The sequence below is a fragment of the Scylla paramamosain genome, chromosome 11 (genome assembly GCF_035594125.1).
Source record: "Scylla paramamosain isolate STU-SP2022 chromosome 11, ASM3559412v1, whole genome shotgun sequence".
NCBI classification, from domain to species: Eukaryota; Metazoa; Arthropoda; class Malacostraca; order Decapoda; family Portunidae; genus Scylla; species Scylla paramamosain.
Window position 1 is genome coordinate 27643331 of NC_087161.1, and position 20192 is coordinate 27663522.

Sequence of the window (20192 nt, forward strand, 5' to 3'; positions counted from 1 at the left end):
TCACTAGTACCTTTAATACTAGCAGCTAGCTACTGCTGTCTCAAGGTTAGGGAAAGAATAGGTAATAAATTCAATATATTCATATACAATTAAATGTTCCCTCCATTTCATTGCATTAAAAAATAAATAAATAAAAAAAATAAACACTATAATTTTTATCATCTATAGTATAATATGCTTTTCACTTGAACATTTAACAGAAAGCTCCCCTCAAAACTGTAATGATATATAAAACAGATGTAAAAAATAAACTCCATTAGTAACACTTCATCCTAGCATGAGAAAAAAAAAAAGCAACACAAAAACAACCTGTTTTGACAAGCCATTAAGTAAATAATACACATTTGTGAGTATTAATCACTAAAACTTGCAATGTGGAAAAGAAAGTAAGCATCTCTTAAGATATGAATATTAAACCTTCCTCCCATTCATAAACTAAAGGAAAAAATATGTAAGTAAAGTTAACATAAATTAAATGTAAGGAGTTACAGACCCTGTAAAGAATAATTAATTAGTCCACTGCTAATCATTATATCACAGTACTTTTAAGAAACTTAGGGAAACAACCAGTGCAAAAATAGACATTTAACCTTATTTGTACAAGCTTTTAACCCAGATCATATCCATGTCACCATTAATCCTTTAAAGCCACACAAAAAAAGAAAATGAGTATTTCTATGGGATATACTAACTAAACAAATCTACAGAAATGCTCAGAACAGTAATAAAGAAGCTTCACGTATCACTTGCAATAACATAGATAAAAAAAAAAAAAAAAAAATGCATCATATGGTACATGAAGAATACTTCCCAATTTGGAGAGAGAGAGAGAGAGAGAGAGAGAGAGAGAGAGAGAGAGAGAGAGAGAGAGAGAGAGAGAGAGAGAGAGAGAGAGAGAGAGAGAGAGAGAGAGAGAGAGAGAGAGAGAGAGAGAGTGTCTACTCTCCATTCATTATATATATATATATATATATATATATATATATATATATATATATATATATATATATATATATATATATATATATATATATATATATATATATATATATATAGAACATAAGATAACAATTCAGTAAGATTTCATGAATACTGGGTTGGGGGGAAGGGAAAGTATAAGTATTTCCTTTCCCTTTTAGAAAACTTATTAACATAATGTTATGTATTTATTTCACTGATTAATCTTTAACTAGTAATTGACTAGTGTGTGTGTGTGTGTGTGTGTGTGTGTGTGTGTGTGTGTGTGTGTGTGTGACAGAGAGAGAGAGAGAGAGAGAGAGAGAGAGAGAGAGAGAGAGAGAGAGAGAGAGAGAGAGAGAGAGAGAGAGAGAGAGAGAGAGAGAGAGAGAGAGAGAGAGAGAGAGAGAGAGAGAGGCATTATGTGTGGAGTTGAATATATTTGGAAGCAGATTTATGCATTTTTGTAGCTCAATTCTGTCTTTACTTCATTGAGTTTTACAAGTAGAGATCTTGTTTTTGAAGTGTTACCTTTGTCATACTTGATACCTAAGAGATGGGATGTTGTGAAACGGAGGAAATGTTCACAATTTTTTGGGTGTTCAATGTTAAACACAAAGCCCTGCTACCAATAAGACTACAGCCATAGAAATACATGTTGGTTCAACTACAGGTGCACCATCAAATACACACTAGACTGCCCTGTTCTTAGTTCTTCTTCTGGTACCTTAAGGAAGAAATAATAGTGTAAACATTAATAACATTTTGACATTAAAATAAAATTTATATGTAGATGTATATCTTAAGGTGATAATATATTCAGAAATTTCAATATATATACACACCACTCTAAAATCAAAGGTACTGAAATTTAACCTTAGTAAAAATGGAGTCTTTCCTTTCTCCAAGCAGGTGAAGTAACCCCAATATAACTAAGCAAGCATCTGGTGCAAATAAATAAATATATAAATAAATATGATAATAAGTAAATCAAATAAACAAAAGAAAATTAACTGTGTAAGGAAAAAGTGAAGATATGATCACATCCAATAGGACAGTCCACTAATTTGAGTACCAATCTTTTAAAAGTCTCCTGTAATTATTGCTTTATCACATAAGAATTAACAAAAATAAAGCTCCTCGATGGTTCTACTAATTATATGAATGACAAGCATTTTGATTGAATGCTCAGAACGACCAGTATACTAATGATTTTTGTCCTTTGTGTCACAGCAGCAAATCTTTTGTACGAGTACGCGGTTATGTTTTTTACTTGAGACACTATTTGGGTAATATCATAATGCAATAATGCTTTGTCTAGCAAGTCCTCATAAGAATATGATGAGTACTGATCGAAAAAAAAAAAAGAAAGAAAGAAAGAAAGAAAACCCCAGCCGAACCTACATGCCCCGACATAACGCACTGATGTTCCGAACTCCCGATTCTTCTCATCATATCCACCAAAACAGTGTGAGAAGTCCTGAACTTCATCACAACCATGGAAGAAACATTTATCAGACTGTTTGCACTTGTGCTAGTGCCGGCAAAGGTGACTCCAAGAATTCTATCTCCACACGAATTAGTGACCTGTCTTATTGGACTGCAAGGGAAGAGGATGCAGCTAACATTTCTAAAAAGATTGATAATATTTACATTTTAAATTTCAAATTGGACAGCCTATTGGGTTTATTTACACTAGAAATAATGTCTTTCCTTACGAGAGAGAGAGAGAGAGAGAGAGATGCTTTACACCTATTAAAATCTTTAACATCACTTATGCTGCAAACAATTATTTAGCCATAGCACTCAGCCAAAAATTTGATAGAAGAGCAGGAATTTAACAATTAAATTAGTACCTTTATAGAAATTGGTGCAAGCATTACAGTTAGATAGGTCATGCTTAATACAATGTTTGGTTTTTGCATGCAGCATAGTTTCATGAATACTAGGCTTATAAAAGTGAAAGATGCATTGGTAATGATGAAAAGATACATATATTAAATTGCTACCAGCTACTGAAATGAACAAGTTGAACTAGACATTACTCACATTGACTTTCATCGTGGTCATAGAGTTCAAGTAAGGTTTCCATATACAGAGGAACTGCTTTTCTTTTTTTGAGAATGGCAATTATTGGGAGCCTATATTTCTCCAGCCCTTTCAAAACTGCTACTCTTGGGTCTGGTTCATCCACTTGTGGTTCTAATCTCAGGAACTCCTTGATTATCTGTAAAGATATAAGCATCAAATAATTATAAGTGAAGGTTACAGAGATGAGCAACTGCAATAACTGTACTTAGTTATGAGTGCTTATCTCCCATCACTGAGGCCTTTGAGCCTGAGAGGGAGAATGGAAGTACCAGTAGTTAAATATCAATTACCTACTATAAAATATAAATAGCTATATACATTATAGCCCTACAAATAAAGTTGACAATTAGTAACAATGTGTAGCAAAATCCATAAAGTGTACATATATACACACTTACGCCATCAAAAGTCTGAATCCACGGGTACAAGTTCAGGATTTCTGCTACAAGAATGTTCCCATTGATTATTTTTTTTGCGTCTCTCAGAGAGTGTCAACTGCATGAGGCGTTCAGCCTGAGGAAAATCATTAAAGTAAAATTAGTTTTCATAAGTTGACTGTCCCGCCAGCCTCCCTCTCTCCCTCATATATATATATATATATATATATATATATATATATATATATATATATATATATATATATATATATATATATATACGAGCATCATTTTTCAGTGGCTATCCACCAGTACCATTGAAATTGCTTACATAAGAGCAGGTATTTTTAAACAACACCAGTAAAGAAGTCTCTGAAATATAAAAAAGATAAATCAAGCGTACAAATATCACATACCTTATCTAACTCGGGATCTTTCTTCATCCAATGTAGAGCAAGCCACTGTCTATGTCTCTCTAATGACTCATCATCTTCTGAATGGGGCCTTGGTGGAAGGTAAGCCTTTACTCCATACATCAGTGGACACGTAGTCTCTTTTGGCGCTATGCAAGGGATCTTCTTTTTCCTTGACGTCACCTCAGTCACTGAGGAATCCTACCTCTTTCTTGAATTCTGAAACTTGCGCTGGATGCGCAATTTCCATTGCAGCTGCAATTCATGCTCCTCGAGATCACTGTTTCTCAGGATGGCAGGAAATGATGTCAAAACAGCATTTGCCATATTCATATACTGTTCTGATGTTGGATAGCTGAAATATGATAATGATAATAATAATAACAATAATAATAATAATAATAATAATAATAATAATAATAATAATAATAATAACATATTATTAATAATAATGTCACAATACCTTGATATGTAATAATGATGATAACAATAATAATGATAATATCAATCTAGCTAACTATATAGATGGCCTAACTCCTTTTATTATTACTATTATTATTATTATTATTATTATTATTATTATTGTTCTTCTTCTTAACAATCACCTAATTGTTCTTTTGTCCCAGTGAAATTGGCAGATAGTTGGTACAGTATCTGAATAGTACACTCAAAGGTGGTTTCACACCTATCAGTGCCGTATTAGTATCGTATAGGTTTAGTGTCGCTTTCTTGACGTCTATGCACACATATCCTTTCAGACGTGGAGTTGGCTATGATTGTCATAATTCTTGATGAAGAGCAAGATGCTTGCTTAACAAAAAATAAAGAAAAGAAAAGTGGGTACATGAAACGTGGAAGAAAAAGAGAAACTGAAGGAGATTTTGCTACTCTGTACGAGGAATTAATTAATGATGAAACAAAAATTTTCCAGTACTTAAGAATGTCCAAAAACTGTTTGATGACATTGCTCAGTGATGTGTGGTGTGGTGTGGTATGGTGTGGTGTGTTATGATGTGGTGTGGTGTGATGTGGTGTGTTGTGGTAAGTATAATGTACAATGTGATTAATTACATCAATTAAAAAGAGTATTTATCACCATTTCAATTTCTTCTATTTTATTTCAAACACTTGTCCGACATCCGTGAAAATTTTTAAAATACCAGTGACGACGATATTCCATTTCACGGAACGGAGACGTAACAATCACTTCAGTCAAAACACGGTACTTCGCCGGACGTGTGTAAATGCTTCCGCTGAATTCCGAAATGGTGAATTTTTTTTTTACTGACACTGAAGCACTGAACAGCACGGAACGAATACAGCACTGATGTGTGTGAAGCGACCTTAACCCGTATCCCTCTGGAGGCATATTCCCGAAGTCTGGTAATGTTTCGGCCCATTTACTCTTGTAGCGGTTAGGTTAGGTTAGATTGTTACGTATAGGTAATTTTGTGCGAGAATCTCAATGAGACTATTTTAGAGAGAATCCTACAGTTAGTTTTGGAGCTACAGCCTAGTGTCCATACAGGCTGGCAGACGACTCCTTCCAGACTTCAGGAATATGCATTCTGGCCCTTCACAAGAACTGACATCAGATCCCGGTATGAACACAGGCGGTGCATCCCATGTTCTTTTGTCCCTCTTCTCATTGCCTTCCCATTATATATATATATATATATATATATATATATATATATATATATATATATATATATATATATATATATATATATATATATATATATATATATATATATATATATAACACTCAACATCCCTACATGCAACAAAACTTGCCAAAACACACTCAAAATACACTCAAAACATCCAAAACACAACCAAAACACATCACAACACCCCAAAATACACCACTACACTCACTTAAACACAACCAAATATTGAATATTCACTCAAAACACCCCGTAACATCTAAAAACATCCAAATAACCCACCCCAACCATGCTAAATTTATCCAAAACACACTCAAAGCACCCCAGTATACCTAAAACTCATCCAAATACACTCAAAAGATTTAAAACACCCAAAATACACTACAACACCCCAAAACTCATCAAACACACCCAAAACATCCAAAACACACTTAAAGCAACACTCAACACTACAAACACGCCACAAACACACCCTTAAAGACCCAAAACTACTTGCACACAATCAAATACACCTCAAAAGACTTGACACACACACTCAAACTCACCGAAACACTTAAAACAGAAAATAAACCCAAAAACAAACTCACTACACCTCAATATACCCCCAAACACACCCATAACACACAAAAACATCCCACAATATACTCCAAACACCCCACAAGACTCAAACCACTTACAATATAACTAAAAACATCCTAAACCACATTTAAAACACCAAAAATTCACCCAAAACACAATGATAACAGCAAATATACACCCAAAACACACCTAAACAGCACCAAAACACACTCTAAACACCCCACAACATTCCTACATACACCCTAAACACCTAAAACACACCAAATATTACAGAGAACTGCAGCACAGCAAGGGAAACTAAGCTAAATATTGTTTACCTGTTTTGCCTCCTCCTCCATTTCTTTGTATTTCTTCCTTCTCCTCTTTCATTTCTCTTATTTTCTTCCTTCTACTACAACTATCTACACGCCTGACTTTAGAAACAGCTGGAAACACTTGGAAAACACTGGAAATTACGGTAAATATTGAGGAGACACTGGAGCAGACCGGGTCCCGAATCCTTGATGACGTCACAGGCGAGGTGCCGGCGCCCCGCTGCCATACGTACGTAACGTATTTCATTTTGAAATTGACCCATAGAAAAAATGAAGCTAGGCTCGAATGCATTATATATTCTGACTTGACAATTACTTTGATTAATATTCACAATATCAAAACACCTCCAGTCTCAGTAGTTATAAAGAAATATTATGTGAAATATGGAAAAAGTGTTGGAAATTTTGACACCATTTAAAACACTGAAAAGTCCACCTATTCCACTTTACACTGGTAAAAAAACATTTTAAAAAATCTGAACTATTTTTTAAAATAATGCACACTTAGTTACAAGCTACAATAAAAAAATAAAGAAGCTAAAAAATGACAAAATCACCACTTTCAACAGGACAATAAGCCTATTCAAATTCCACATACTTAACTCAACAGGAAAGCAACATAGTTTAAAAATCATAAACGATTTTTTGAAGCAATAAAATCTTCATTAAAGCCTCAAATAAAAAAGCCAAAAACCAGGCTGGGTAAATTTCACCGTACAAACTGCCCCTTATTTACATAAAAAACAACACCAAATTCAGCACATTTACTTAACTGAAGCAAGAAATACACTTCAAAAGCAACGAAATATTTTTAGAAACCATAAAATCTTACTATACAAGCCAAATAAATTAATTCAGAAAAATAAAAAAAAAATATTGGAACCAACAAGCCGGAACAGGTGCCAGTCTCATGGCGGCCCTCGGCGGCGACCTCAGTGGGGGAGCCGGCGGCCATGTTGCCTTATTTATTCCTATATAACACCAAAACCAGGCAATGACGGATATATCTGACCAGCGGATATGAAGGCTAGACATGTGGATCCATTTTATGATATGTTAGGCTTACAATAAGTGAGAGACGAGGCAAATAATGGCTAATAACAGCTGATGGCTTGTTTACATATTGGCGAATATTAAATATTTGAATAAATTTCCAACTCTTTCCAGACTCAGACGTAAACAAAACCTAAATATAAATAATTAACCCCTAAAAAAACTAAATAACGAATAATGAATCCTAAATAAACGAATACAAGACACTACAGGGAGGATTAGGGTGTTGTGAAGGCAGTAAGGCTGACTGAGGAGAGACTGGCCCCGCTGGACTCACCTTACGTACTCGTGCCTCTCTGGTGATGCTTGACGGTGCTTGGTGCAGGAAGAAGGTGTCGGGAAGACGGAAACACTGGTTAATAGAGCGTGTAGGGCAAGACTGACCAGTGCTGACCAAAACACTGCAGCCAGCCAGCCGCTCGCCGTGGTAACTCCCCAGCGCCACCTGTCACTGATCCAACACCCACCCACACACACACACACACACACACACACACACAAAAGTTGACATGCTATCAAATAATATGTCAAATAATATAAATATCCTCACTTCCTGACTCTCCTTTTCCCACTCCACCCCCGATAAGTAATTATGAACGCAATCTTCACTCAGTGCGGCACCGTGTCACCGCAGCAAACACGAACCAGGGCAGAATAGGCTCAACTGAAATGCTCCTACTCTCTCTCTCTCTCTCTCTCTCTCTCTCCTCACGACTGTTTTTCAAAGCTATAAAGATGATTATCAGGGTTTTCAATGGTGTTTCTCCTGTTATTAATGTAGAAATGTTGTTAATCTGTCACTAAAACCGTAAAAATACCCTTGAAGACCTGTGCAACTACTGACAGAGAGAGAGAGAGAGAGAGAGAGAGAGAGAGAGAGAGAGAGAGAGAGATAACTAGCAATAACACTCACACACACATACACACACCAGTGCATTTATAAACCTTCGAATTTCCTGCACTTCTTCAATGCCTAGGAAGGAGGGAGCGCGAGAGGTAAGACGAGATATCCTACAAAGCCTAACATTTTCCCAAATATTACAGGACGGAGGGCAGATTTTCCCTTATGTTTTACTGACGTTCTACAAAAAAATAAATAACTAAATTACCATCGAACAAAGAAACAAGGGACAAAACATAAATAAACAATAGAAAAAATATTAAAACAGAAGAAAAACAACCACCAAAGAAATAAACTAACAGGAATGTCACGTACAGATGTGTGTGTAGGACACCGTGACATGTGGCGTGTTTTTTCAGTGATTACATGGGCGGAGCTTACAAGGGCTTAGAATGTCAGCTCCTCCGGTGATTGAAGAAGACTCCTATGAAAAGCGACAAGTTCATCTACATAAGTAAGAGCTCTCTGTCTGTCTGCCTGTCTGCCTCTTTCTTGGCAGCAATGAAGCCGAATAGGGGTGTCAAATTAACCCTAACCAGCGCTCAGGGGCGGAGACCATGGCACTATTCCCACCCAGGCGACCAGTACTGATAATATAAAGACGTGTTTTCTTCGTTACTGTTCACGCCATGTACTGCACTAATACGACCTGTTTGCCGAGACAATACTTAAAAACCAAGTTACCTGGAAGATGCGTAAAAAGAAAAAGAAAAAAAAGAGAACTACTGAAAAAACACAACTGCTAGTGAACTTCTATACACGCACACACACACGCACCCACACACGATTAAAAGAATAACTTGGGAAGTGTTTAGTGACTCCCAGCTGATGCTTAGGGGGAAGTGGTACGTAGCAGCAAGGGAGCTCTTTCTACCTGTACACTTCACAGGCTTGTGTCGCGATGTGCGAAGCTGTTATAAGGCGAGGCGCTGCGAGGACCCGTCATTCTTGTCCCAGGATCTGCACTGTCCACATCTCACCTCAGCCACCTGTCCGCCCGTCCCCTCCAGGTGTGTGTGTGTGTGTGTGTGTGTGCTCTATACCTAATTAACGCGTAAACAGTAAGATAATCATAAATATCATGAGACTCTTAACTAAAATATATGCTAAAGAAAGTGTACATACTTATAGGAAGGTAATTTAATAGTGACCCAAGACATGTTTACAGTGGCGAATTTCTGACAATATCTGCCTCACCAAAATTTGCATACGAACCTCAAAGATTTGTGAGGCGAGAGTTGTGGTGAAGGGAAGACATGGTAAAGCACAGGGACCAAGCTGTTACTCCTGAACATTATTATTATTATTATTATTATTATTATTATTATTATTATTATGATTATTATTATTATCATTATTATTATCATTATTATTATTATTATTATTACCATTGTTGTTGTTGTTGTTGTCTTGTTTTCATACGGTTTGAAATGAACAGAGCACAACTGTGGTCTTAAGGCAGGAGGATCCCCACTCACCTCTCCTCCTCCTCCTCATCCTCCCCCTCACCTGTATTCCTGTGTGATTTCCACGTTTTCAAAGGAAGTTGCCAAAGTAATAGAAAAAAAAATCCAAAAAATCTGACGTACACACACACACACGCGCGCGCACACACACACACACACACACACACACACACACACACACACACACACACACACACACCGTATACTCCTTCATCTTCTATAATGTTGTTTCCCGCCATTGCCTCGTGTCCTGCCCTGCCTCCTTTCCTACTTTCCTGTGTGTCGTCCGCCTTGCCAGCCTCTCTTCACACCCAGCTCCCTAACACGCCCTACCTGTCGCCTCAGATAATGCGTCAGGCCCGCCTCTACGTCAGCGTCTAATATGTGTGTGTGTGTGTGTGTGTGTGTGTGTGTGTGTGTGTGTGTTATCATGGCGTCGAAATGCATTCATACAGATCGACAAATGGTGATGCAATTCTTATCTGGTCAGTTCTTCCCGTTTTAGCCTCCCTGATACGTGAAGCGCGCGCTGAGTCTGGGAAGTAATTCACAAACCAGTCTTTGTTTTGTTTCTCTGTCTCTCGTGAATAGTTTCTCTCTCTCTCTCTCTCTCTCTCTCTCTCTCTCTCTCTCTCTCTCTCTCTCTCTCTCCTTGCTGAATTTTTTTTTTTATTTCACTTTTTATTTTTTCCCCTTCTCGCATTCGTTGGCCTCGTAAGTTTTAATACCAAATTCGTCTTCATCACTGCGTTGACTGACAAACAGTCATACGGACGCCGCTCTTAGAAATGTAAATGAAAGTCTGTTGGTAAGATGCATATAAATTTGTCTATACATTTTTCTGTATCTATCTTTTACTTCATCTACCCACACGTGGCAGAATAGGTAGACAAGTACATAGTAGCGTCTGGATTCTAGTGTATACGCTAGTGGTTCATGTGTATGTATCTAGTGGTATGTGGTATGTGGTATGTGTAGTGGCTAGTGTATGTATCTAGTGGTTCATTTCTCTTGTAGATAAAGAAATGAAAAAGGGCATGGCGTTAACAAGTCAGACAGGCTGGGTGGGGTGACAGTGATGGCGGGAGGGAGGAGCAGTCTCGGTGAGTAATGAGGTGAGTCTGGTGACGCAACACTGATAACGAACAAGAAGAGGCGCAGCGCTGCTGAGAGAAGGGAGAAGCTTTGTACGAGTAATGTTGTGTGCATGATTAGCAGCAGCACCGAGACGGTACACTGATGCTGGGGAGGGAGGAAGGGAGCGTGGGGTGGTGGGTGGCGAGCTGGACGAGGCTCCCTTATGTGGTGGTGAGAGAACGTTGCTGGTAGTCCATATACTGAGAGATTAGCTCAGAGTCATACAGACAGACAAATCATAAAATATAAGTACGTATGTATGCATATTTCATTGTTCTTATTTGTTATATCTGACTGATGTTTCCTTTATTATTTTTCTCCTGGCGGTGTGGGCGAGGCAGGTGGTCCGATGATCTTCCCTGCTTTGTCCTTGCTACTGCTCCAGCTGGCTGCGCGGGGGACGTCAGCTAAGGCTAAGGTGAGCCATCTGTGCTGCATGTCTCGCGTCAGTGTTATGGGCAGCGATTGCTGCTGTTGATAGACGCATTGTAGTAATAACAAGGTGTCTTCATTATTAGGTATATTTTTAGAGCAATGTATCCCAAACTTCTCCAGTGCGTGACCCCTTTCAGTAGTACCAAACCTACCATGACTTTCCCTTTATAAGCCTTCTAAAAATGCACTTATTTTCAATGGCGCAGATGTATTTAAAAGATTAATTACGAGAGAGCAATAAAACAATGTTTATTAATGTTTATCAATGTTTATTAATGCTTATTAAGTGATTGATTTTATCAGATATTTTAATGAGAATTATGTGTTTGCATTTTATTTATTTATTTATTTTTTTATACAAGTTGGATCCTCCATGATCCCCAGAAAAAGGTTCATGACCCCTTTGGGCATCATGACCCGCAGTTTGACAACCACTGTTTCAGAGTCAGTACCCAGGTTGCCGTGTATATTGCATTAAACTTGTGGATAGATGCACTGCAGTATCAATACGGTGTCTTCGTTATCATGAGGAATAATTTAGGGAGTCAATACTTAAGTTGCTATATTGTTTTATGATTATGGATAGACTAGTAAACATTTCTCTTTTCCCAACAGCAAAACGCCTCACCCTCACCAAGACTGAGTCGTGAGTATTAACACTTCCTCACTTATCCCTGAAGCCAAACACCTACGTGGATAGTTTTCTTTGTTGGTTAAGATCATCGTTTTCTTTAAGCTTCTAGGATAAAGTATTGTATTTTATAACGCCATTCATTTCCGAGAGGCCCTTCAGGATGGATTCATTTAAGTGACAGCACCGTGCAGCGAGGCCACGGTGACGCACACTGCTGCTAAGACCCGCGTTCTGAAACACTCTAGAGTCTAGACTATAATTACACAATTTTTCAAAGGTCATTATCCAAAGAATTATCCGGGTTCCCATGGGTGCTCTTCCTACTGATGATGCTGAAACCCCGTTAAATTCTCATTAGCATCATAAAAACACTTTTCAAAACCCTGACAACTTCTACCACAGACGCTGAAATTATTTGAGAATAAAATGTATCAAACTATCATTAGCAGCAAGAAAACACGCTTAAAACCCTGTCAACTTCCAGCAGAGCCTGTTAGAATTGTCGAGCATAGATAATTAAATTTTTTGAGAACTAACCATTATGGAAACTCACTTAAAACCCTGATTACTTCCATCGAAGCCTGTTAAAATTAGTCGAGTATAGACATCGAGATCTTTTGAGAGTACAGTCCGCATTGCCGCTTCCTCGCAGCGCTAGCTGAGGAGGTGAAGTGGTCGGCCTCCTGCTCCCCGCGCGTGGCCTTATTGCGGCCCAACCAGGACGCGATGCTGGCCTGCGAGATGTACGCCCCCAGCGGCACCTCCCTCGTGTGGCTCAAGAACGAGAACCAGATCCTCCCGCAGGTGTGTATTGTGTGCTGCTGACTGTGTTACTGCCTTACTGTGGCTTCAGAATGTCATTTTTACTACTACTACTACTACTACTACTACTACTACTACTACTACTACTACTACTGCTACTACCGCCCTTCATTACCACTTGTCCCCAGACTAAGGCGCCCCAACGCTTCCTGTCACTGTTGCCTGATGTCGCTGTCTCCAGAAAGGGTCGCCGACGAAGTGTTCCATACTTGCATATTTCCACAGATGTTTATATAGACTGTGCCTCCTCCAAGAACCAGGTGTGTGTGTGTGTGTGTGTGTGTGTGTGTGTGTGTGTGTGTGTGTGTGTGTGTGTGTGTGTGTGTGTGTGCGCGTGCGTGGACGATTACCTTCCTTAAGATCATACACATTATTAAAAGCGCTGTCTGTCTGTCTGTCTGTCTGTGTCTGTGTCAGCCTGTCCTGCATGTTCAGTATGGTCCTCTTCGAGCGTATCACGTGATTCTTGCTTCCAGGGTTACTACTCTCTGAAGCTTACCACGCCCTCACGACGTGTCTACACGCGCAACTTTACCGTCATCCTTACAGGTGTGTGTGTGTGTGTGTGTGTGTGTGTGTGTGTGTGTGTGATAATGATTTCTGTTTCTCAACGTTTCAGTAACATGCTATTATGAACTATTGTTTTCTTTCTTCCTTTCGTTCTTAAGAGTGTTTCTCCTATTGATAATATGGAAATTTTGTTAATCTGTAATCTATCACTAGAACCGTAAAAACACCCTTGTAATGTCAACTAGAGCCTTTTGAATGTAATGGAGGTGCGGCGCAGAAGTGTTTCACAACATGATCCTGTGTCCTGTACCTGACCTCAGGGGACAGAGCAAACCCCGCTTTGAGCTGCTACCTGGGCCATAGGAGAGTGGAGCAGATCCCTCGTATTTGGCAGTACGCCCGCCGCGCACAAGGGAAGCACGGCGAGAGTGTGTTGCTGCCGTGCCGCGTGCTGGAGCGAGGCGTGAACACTACCACAACCTGGTACTTCCGCGACAAACGACTCGTGCCTGGTTTCAACGGCCACAAGTATCAGGTGAGGACAGTAGCAGGGTGAGAACACAAGCTGCGGCGCTGATGTCATGACGCCTGAGTGACCTGCCCCGTCTCCTTCCCCGTCCTCCTGCAGGTCCAGCCTTCCGGGGACTTGTTGGTGCTTGAGATGGAGCCGAAGGACGCCGGGCTGTATACTTGCACCGTGCACAACACACTTATGCCCTACCTGTTCGACCGCGTGCACACCTGGCTCATGATGCCCAAGGGCAGGCCAACCGCGCCCTAGGTGGGACCAGGTGGTGGTGTAGGTGGTAGTGATGATAGTAGCATTCATATTAATACTAATGCATATAGTAATACTCGTAATAATATAGTAGTAGTAGTAGTAGTAGTAGTAGTAGTAGTAGTAAAAAGACTATTTGCCACAGGAACACACATGGTGGACTTACTGTCACCAGTCAATCACGCGTGGCAAATGGTGAGTGGGCGTTTCACCTGTACACACCTGTGGAGGGTGGTGACCCTCTTTGTCGTGTACCGCCCCTGTCCGCACTGCATGTGTCTGCCGCTCACTCCTGCACCGCCACTGCTTGTGTCTCGCGGGTTACCGCCTCCTCGGGATAACGCGACGAGGCAGCGCGTGGATGTAAAACTGTTGTAATGCGCTATGTCTGTGTGAAAGTCTTTGGACCTCATGAAACTCATCCATCCAGCCATTGTTAGGGATACCCAGGATAATACTGTATTGCGTTTGGCTATCCTAGCATGTTCTAATCTGACTCGAGCTAAGTGACCGAACATCACATTCCTCATCCTTAAAGCAGCTACGATGGCTGATCCTCGTGTGATCCCAGCATTTTTATTTATCTCAGTAAATAGAATAGATGGGCAGAATGAATAGCCGTACTCTACGATAGCTGTACGATGACACATGACTGAAGGTAGTTGTTCACTTGTGTTGTACGTAATATTTCAGGAGCGTTAACTCTTTCACGCCATATGACTCATGGTCTGAATAGGAAGCGTTGCTCGTCCTCTGGCCAGGCGTGCACGTAAGAGCTGAAGTCCTCTTAATCACCAGCCACTCTGAGATATTTCTTCAAGTTCCACAGGAAGGTCTGAACATTATACTGGCTAGATGATGAAAAAACTTATTATTTTAATCACTTTTCTATCTTGTCGGTGCTTGCGGAAAGTTTGTGCGGCTCTTTTAGTGCAGTAGATTATTAATATCGCAGTGAAGAGGTTGCCAGTTTTTAGATTAGCGAACGATTACTTTAACTATACACTGGAAGTGCCCCCTCGTACACACTGTGCTTGTAGACACCCGTGGCAGCCTCACCAGCGATAAGCAAGACTCTCCTGATGCTTTGCTTTGGTAGTTTAACCCTATTACTGCTAAGGCCATCTTTTAGATTAGCGAGCGAGTATCGTAACTATCCACTGGAGGTCTCCCCTCGCCGTGTGTTTGGAGACTCGCGGCAGCCTGGGCAGTGACAGCCGACATGTTCCTCGCTGTGGTAGTCTATCCCTGCTGCTGCTATGACCACCTCTCCTAAACCTTCCTAGCACTGTAAAGACTGTTTGCATGGAGACACAGGAGAGAATAGAGGGAAACTAGAAAGATGATTTTGTCTTACGCTATAAAACTATTCAGAAGAGTTTACTCTAAGAACAGTGGCTCAAAAGTTAAAGGTATTAGAGGAAATATCTGTCTATTAGTGAAGGGAAGCAGAAAGTTAATTTTGTCCTTTTATGTTACAATACCATTAAAGAGAGTTCACAACGAGAATAGTGTCTCGGAAGTTGTAAATTTAGGTATTAAATGTAATATTAGTCTAAGTATATTAAGGATATTAAGGATATTATTAGTCTAAGGATATTCTGAAACACTTCTGCGCCGCATCTCAACTGCATTCGAAAGGCTCTACTCGTATTTGAAGTGACTCGTGCCTTCAAGGGCGTTTTTACGGTATTAGTGGCAGATTAACAAGATTTCTACATCAGTAACTGGAGAAACAGTCCTGAGAACCCGGCTAATCGTCTCTGTGGCCTTTGAAAATAGTCATGGTGAGAGAGCAAAGCGTTTCAGAATAAGGGTCTGAAAGTAGTTGATTCTGTGTGTATTAGGCAAGGAACTTAAATGGTCAGGAATCTTTAGATCTTCAATTATAGTTTGTGATGAATATGCGCATTTGTTTGGGATCCGTTTCCTTTGCTGTTGTTGTTGTTCCTATCTATTATTATTATTTATTTGTTTGTTCTTTTTTTTTTTTTTTTGCATCAGTATACGCAGTTTTCATACTGGTCATCTGTGGCGTGACTGGAAACATCAAGCTGGGTCATGAATGATATAATAGAGTGATTTTGCAAACTTGTTATTTATACATCAAAATACTTTTATTTATTTATTTCATTTTTTTTATGTTGATCAAATACACATGTGAATTTCATTAGTAAACTGCCTTCAATAAGTGTGAATGTAAGAATACTGTGAAAAAAAAAATTGTGACCCATATTCTCGTTGTTTACGTGTTTTCAGTGTGAGTATATATGAAATATTGTAACATTTTTTTTTTATTCAGTACAAATGTAACTTATATTTGAAAAAAAAAAAAAAACTACCAGTGATAATGATTAGATGCAACATTATCGAAAACTGTTAAAACTCATATTCCCAAAACCTGTGTTCACTGTGAGTATATATGAACTAGTTTAACATTTTCTATTCAGTATACATGTAAGTTATATTTGAAGACAGTGATTAACAGTGATTAAATTTTACGTGTTTGAGAGTCTTGTGTGTGGTGGTGAAGTGTAGCTGTGTGCGTCCCCGCCTCTTAACTCTTCCTCGCCCGTGTGAAGGCCTCGCAGACCACAGGAAGGACCAGCCACTCTCCCCGGGGGTGACAAGGCCAGGGGGGAGTGTGGGAAAGGCGCAGATAAGGCCACGGGGAGGAGTAATTAAGATAAGCTTGTCTCAGTTCGTTGTTTGTCTCGCATCTCCACTCTGCCGTGACGCAGTTTATGGGTGGAATCACAAAGGAACGCAAAAGAGGAACAAGCAGCATCAGACCTGCTGTCCCATGCGAGGGTGTTTATGGGTGAGCCTCTCCACTGTGGCTACCGATTTCACCTTCATTTTCAGCTCTTTTTGACGTATAAGACTGTATCATTTGTCAGGTCCTGTTATTTCCTTCTGGTTTGGTAAAAATGCATCACTCACCAGGGTCTGTTATTCCTTTCTGGTGTGAATGTGGATATTTGATGGGCAGGGCAAAAGAGTTGGTGCTTAACACGCATATCTGAGTTCGCTAGTCGGGGAGTGGGGAGCCGAGCGTGCACGGGAGGGAAGTGAATCAAGTGTGTATGGTTTGTATTGATGTCTTGTTGTGATGAATGAATGTGCAATTGTTCGGTGAAAACGTGTGTTGTGCCACTGTCTAGTGTGCTCGAAATCTGTGTCACTTCTGAGATTCTGTTATTCCTATCTGATCTGCAAACAATGCCTCACTCAGCAGGGTCTCGTATTTCTGTCTGGTCTGGTAAGAGTTCACCGCTCATCAGGTACTGTTACTAAAGAGCTGGCAGATCAAGTGACTTACCATTGACAGCAAACATAGAGCGACCATGCAACATTCATTTAGCAGCTCACAGTCTTATACCTCACATGAATTAAGGAAACTCTCTTGCTGTGTGTGTGTGTGTGTGTGTGTGTGTGTGTGTTGGAATCGAACCGGTAGGGAAGTTTGTAGAGACTTCAACACAGCATATTGCATTATCTAAGAGAGAGAGAGAGAGAGAGAGAGAGAGAGAGAGAGAGAGAGAGAGAGAGAGAGAGAGAGAGAGAGAGAGAGAATGTATTTATAATCATCATGTTTGCCTTTTCATTATGCTGGTTTATTTGATTATTCAGTTTTGATTCTCTCTCTCTCTCTCTCTCTCTCTCTCTCTCTCTCTCTCTCTCTCTCTCTCTCTCTCTCTCTCTCTCTCTCTCTCTCTCTCTCTCTTTCATGTAGCGTTCATTTCACCATTTCCTACTTAGCTTGCATGAAGGAGAAACTCCAGTGTGTGTGTGTGTGTGTGTGTGTGTGTGTGTGTGTGTGTGCGCATGAGTGTCTGCGTGTTATTTTAGTAAGAGAGAGAGAGAGAGAGAGAGAGAGAGAGAGAGAGAGAGAGAGAGAGAGAGAGAGAGAGAGAGAGAGAGAGAGAGAGAGAGAGGGAAAGCAGTAATCTCTCTCTCTCTCTCTCTCTCTCTCTCTCTCTCTCTCTCTCTCTCTCTCTCTCTCTCTCTCTCTCTCTCTCTCTCTCTCTCTCTCTCGACTGGTCACGAAGAAAGTCTCTACAGTGTGCCCATAACGATAGAGAGAGAGAGAGAGAGAGAGAGAGAGAGAGAGAGAGAGAGAGAGAGAGAGAGAGAGAGAGAGAGAGGAGGAGGAGAGGAAGGAAAAATAAGCAGTAATTCAAGCACCTCCGTTTTGGGATAATATAGTGGTATCCTCCTGTCCCCCCTCTCTCTCCCCCTCCCTCTTTAATATGGCCCTCCCCATCCCTACTGCTAATAAGGCTACTACTACTACTAGTACTACTACTACTACTACTTCTCTCTCTCTCTCTCTCCTCTCTCTCTCTCTCTCTCTCTCTCTCTCTCTCTCTCTCTCTCTCTCTCTCTGCTATGATTATCCTTTCCTAGCTTCTTCTTTAATCTATCGGTCTTGAGAGAGAGAGAGAGAGAGAAAGAGAGAGAGAGAGAGAGAGAGAGAGAGAGAGAGAGAGAGAGAGAGAGAGAGAGAGAGAGAGAGAGAGAGAGAGAGAGAGAGAGATTATAATTTGCATAAACACATGAATGCAAATAAGTACAAGGGAGTAAATACACACACACACACGCACACACACACACACACACACACACACACACACACACACACACATTTTATTTCTGCCAACAAATCCTATAATAATAATAATGATAATAATAATAATAATAATAATAATAATAATAATAATAATAATTACACCACCACCACCACCACTCACCACCCACCAACAACAACAACAACAACAACAACAACATAAAAAACAACAACGACGCAAGCATCATCAATAAGGAAGAAGAAGAAGAAGAAGAGGAGGGTGGAAGAGGGGGAGGGGGATGTGGCCTGAGAGGAAGGAGGGGGGGTAGGGTTGGCAATGAATGGATGAGAGGGACGAGTGAAGGGGCGAGGGGCAGGGGGGAGGGAGGAAGACCACCCAGGGGCAGGCTACTGTACTAAGAGAGGAAGAGGGAGAGGGAGAGGGAGAGGAGAGGGAGAGGGAGAGGGTGAGAGAGGATCATAGCTAAAAGAGTTAATTGTGGGTTTATTGTTATTATTATTATTATTATTATTATTATTATTATTATTATTATTATCATTATTATTATTATTATTATTATTATTATTATTGTTATTATTATTATTATTTCTACGTCTACTGTTAATGCTACTTCTGTTATGTATTAATTGCATTGTGTTAAAAGTAATAGTAATATTAACAGTAAACATGAGGTAGCAGTAATAGTTTAATAGTAGTAGTAGTAGTAGTAGTAGTAGTAGTAGTAGTAGTTGTTGTTGTTGTTGTTGTTGTTGTTGCTTTTCAACTTCTTGTTTTGTCTTATTCGCTTTATTCTCCTGTTATTTGTATTTCTTACTTCCTCTTCCTCCTCCTCCTCCTCCTCCTCCTCCTCCTCCTCCTCCTCCTCCTCCTCCTCTCCTTCCTCATTCTCCAGAGTTGATTGACAAGAACGCCAAAAACTTTTTTCTCCTCTTTCTCTTTCTCCCTTTCTTTCTCTTTTAATCTCCTCCCCCTTCCCCCACCACCCACTCTACCCCTCTCCTCCCACCTCCCCCCTCCACCTCTCCCCCCTCTTCCCCAGCCCCTCCTACCTCCTTCAGGCCGCCCAAGCAGAACCCTCCCACCTCGTGTTTACTCTGTAATTTGAATCCCCACTCTACCCGGTACAGAGAGAGAGAGAGAGAGAGAGAGAGAGAGAGAGAGAGAGAGAGAGAGAGAGAGAGATTCAACCAAGTAATTTTAACCATACGCCTAACTCACACGTTTTCTTCGACACGCACTACACACACACATACACACACACACACAACCACACACACACACACACACTCACACACACACGGTACACATTCCTTTCTATTTGCCAGTATACCAGATTCCTGGATGCTGAATGCGTGGGGTCGAACGAGGAGGAGGAGGGAGGAGTGAGGAGGAGGAGGAAGATGAGGATTGATCACGTTGTCTGTTATCTTCAATTTTCTTCAACCAAACTTACTTGACTTTTT

At 40.1% G+C, this 20192-nt stretch overlaps 2 protein-coding genes across 4 annotated transcripts; one reads left to right on the plus strand and one right to left on the minus strand.

Annotated features, from left to right (window-relative positions):
* Positions 1-1098: 1098 nt before the first annotated feature.
* Positions 1099-8671, minus strand: LOC135104702 (uncharacterized). Of its 2 annotated transcripts, XR_010270496.1 has the most exons (6): positions 7732-8671; positions 3842-4193; positions 3447-3561; positions 3007-3184; positions 1834-1901; positions 1099-1684 (listed from the first exon to the last, which is right to left on the minus strand). XR_010270496.1 is itself a non-coding variant. In XM_064012223.1 (4 exons), exons 2-4 carry the CDS (start codon positions 3959-3961, stop codon positions 1650-1652), a joined length of 333 nt encoding a protein of 110 aa, XP_063868293.1. In that variant the 5' UTR covers positions 3962-4193; positions 7732-8671; the 3' UTR covers positions 1099-1649. The 2 variants fall into 2 exon arrangements, 1 of the variants encoding a protein (XP_063868293.1); XM_064012223.1 differs by lacking the exons at positions 1834-1901; positions 3447-3561.
* Positions 8672-9226: 555 nt separating this feature from the next.
* LOC135105163 (uncharacterized) lies at positions 9227-15907 on the plus strand. Of its 2 annotated transcripts, XM_064013224.1 has the most exons (9): positions 9228-9365; positions 11300-11376; positions 12009-12039; positions 12680-12831; positions 12978-13109; positions 13326-13398; positions 13680-13894; positions 13988-14140; positions 14283-15907. In XM_064013224.1, exons 1-8 carry the CDS (start codon positions 9257-9259, stop codon positions 14138-14140), a joined length of 942 nt encoding a protein of 313 aa, XP_063869294.1. In that variant the 5' UTR covers positions 9228-9256; the 3' UTR covers positions 14283-15907. The 2 variants fall into 2 exon arrangements, with proteins under 2 accessions (XP_063869295.1, XP_063869294.1); XM_064013225.1 differs by having other exon boundaries at positions 9227-9365; positions 13988-15907.
* The last annotated feature ends 4285 nt before the right edge of the window (positions 15908-20192 follow it).

Bases quoted from the DNA above. Each gene is read 5' to 3' on its own strand.
- LOC135105163 (XM_064013225.1), top strand. From the start codon at position 9,257: ATGTGCGAAGCTGTTATAAGGCGAGGCGCTGCGAGGACCCGTCATTCT. The intron at 11,377-12,008 runs GTGAGCCATCTG...TTTTCCCAACAG, and splicing joins GGACGTCAGCTAAGGCTAAG to CAAAACGCCTCACCCTCACC. The intron at 12,832-12,977 runs GTGTGTATTGTG...ACTTGTCCCCAG, and splicing joins AGAACCAGATCCTCCCGCAG to ACTAAGGCGCCCCAACGCTT.
- LOC135104702 (XM_064012223.1), bottom strand. From the start codon at position 3,961: ATGTATGGAGTAAAGGCTTACCTTCCACCAAGGCCCCATTCAGAAGAT. The intron at 3,185-3,841 runs GTATGTGATATT...ATATCTTTACAG, and splicing joins AAGATCCCGAGTTAGATAAG to ATAATCAAGGAGTTCCTGAG. The intron at 1,685-3,006 runs GTGAGTAATGTC...TTCTTCCTTAAG, and splicing joins TGACCACGATGAAAGTCAAT to GTACCAGAAGAAGAACTAAG.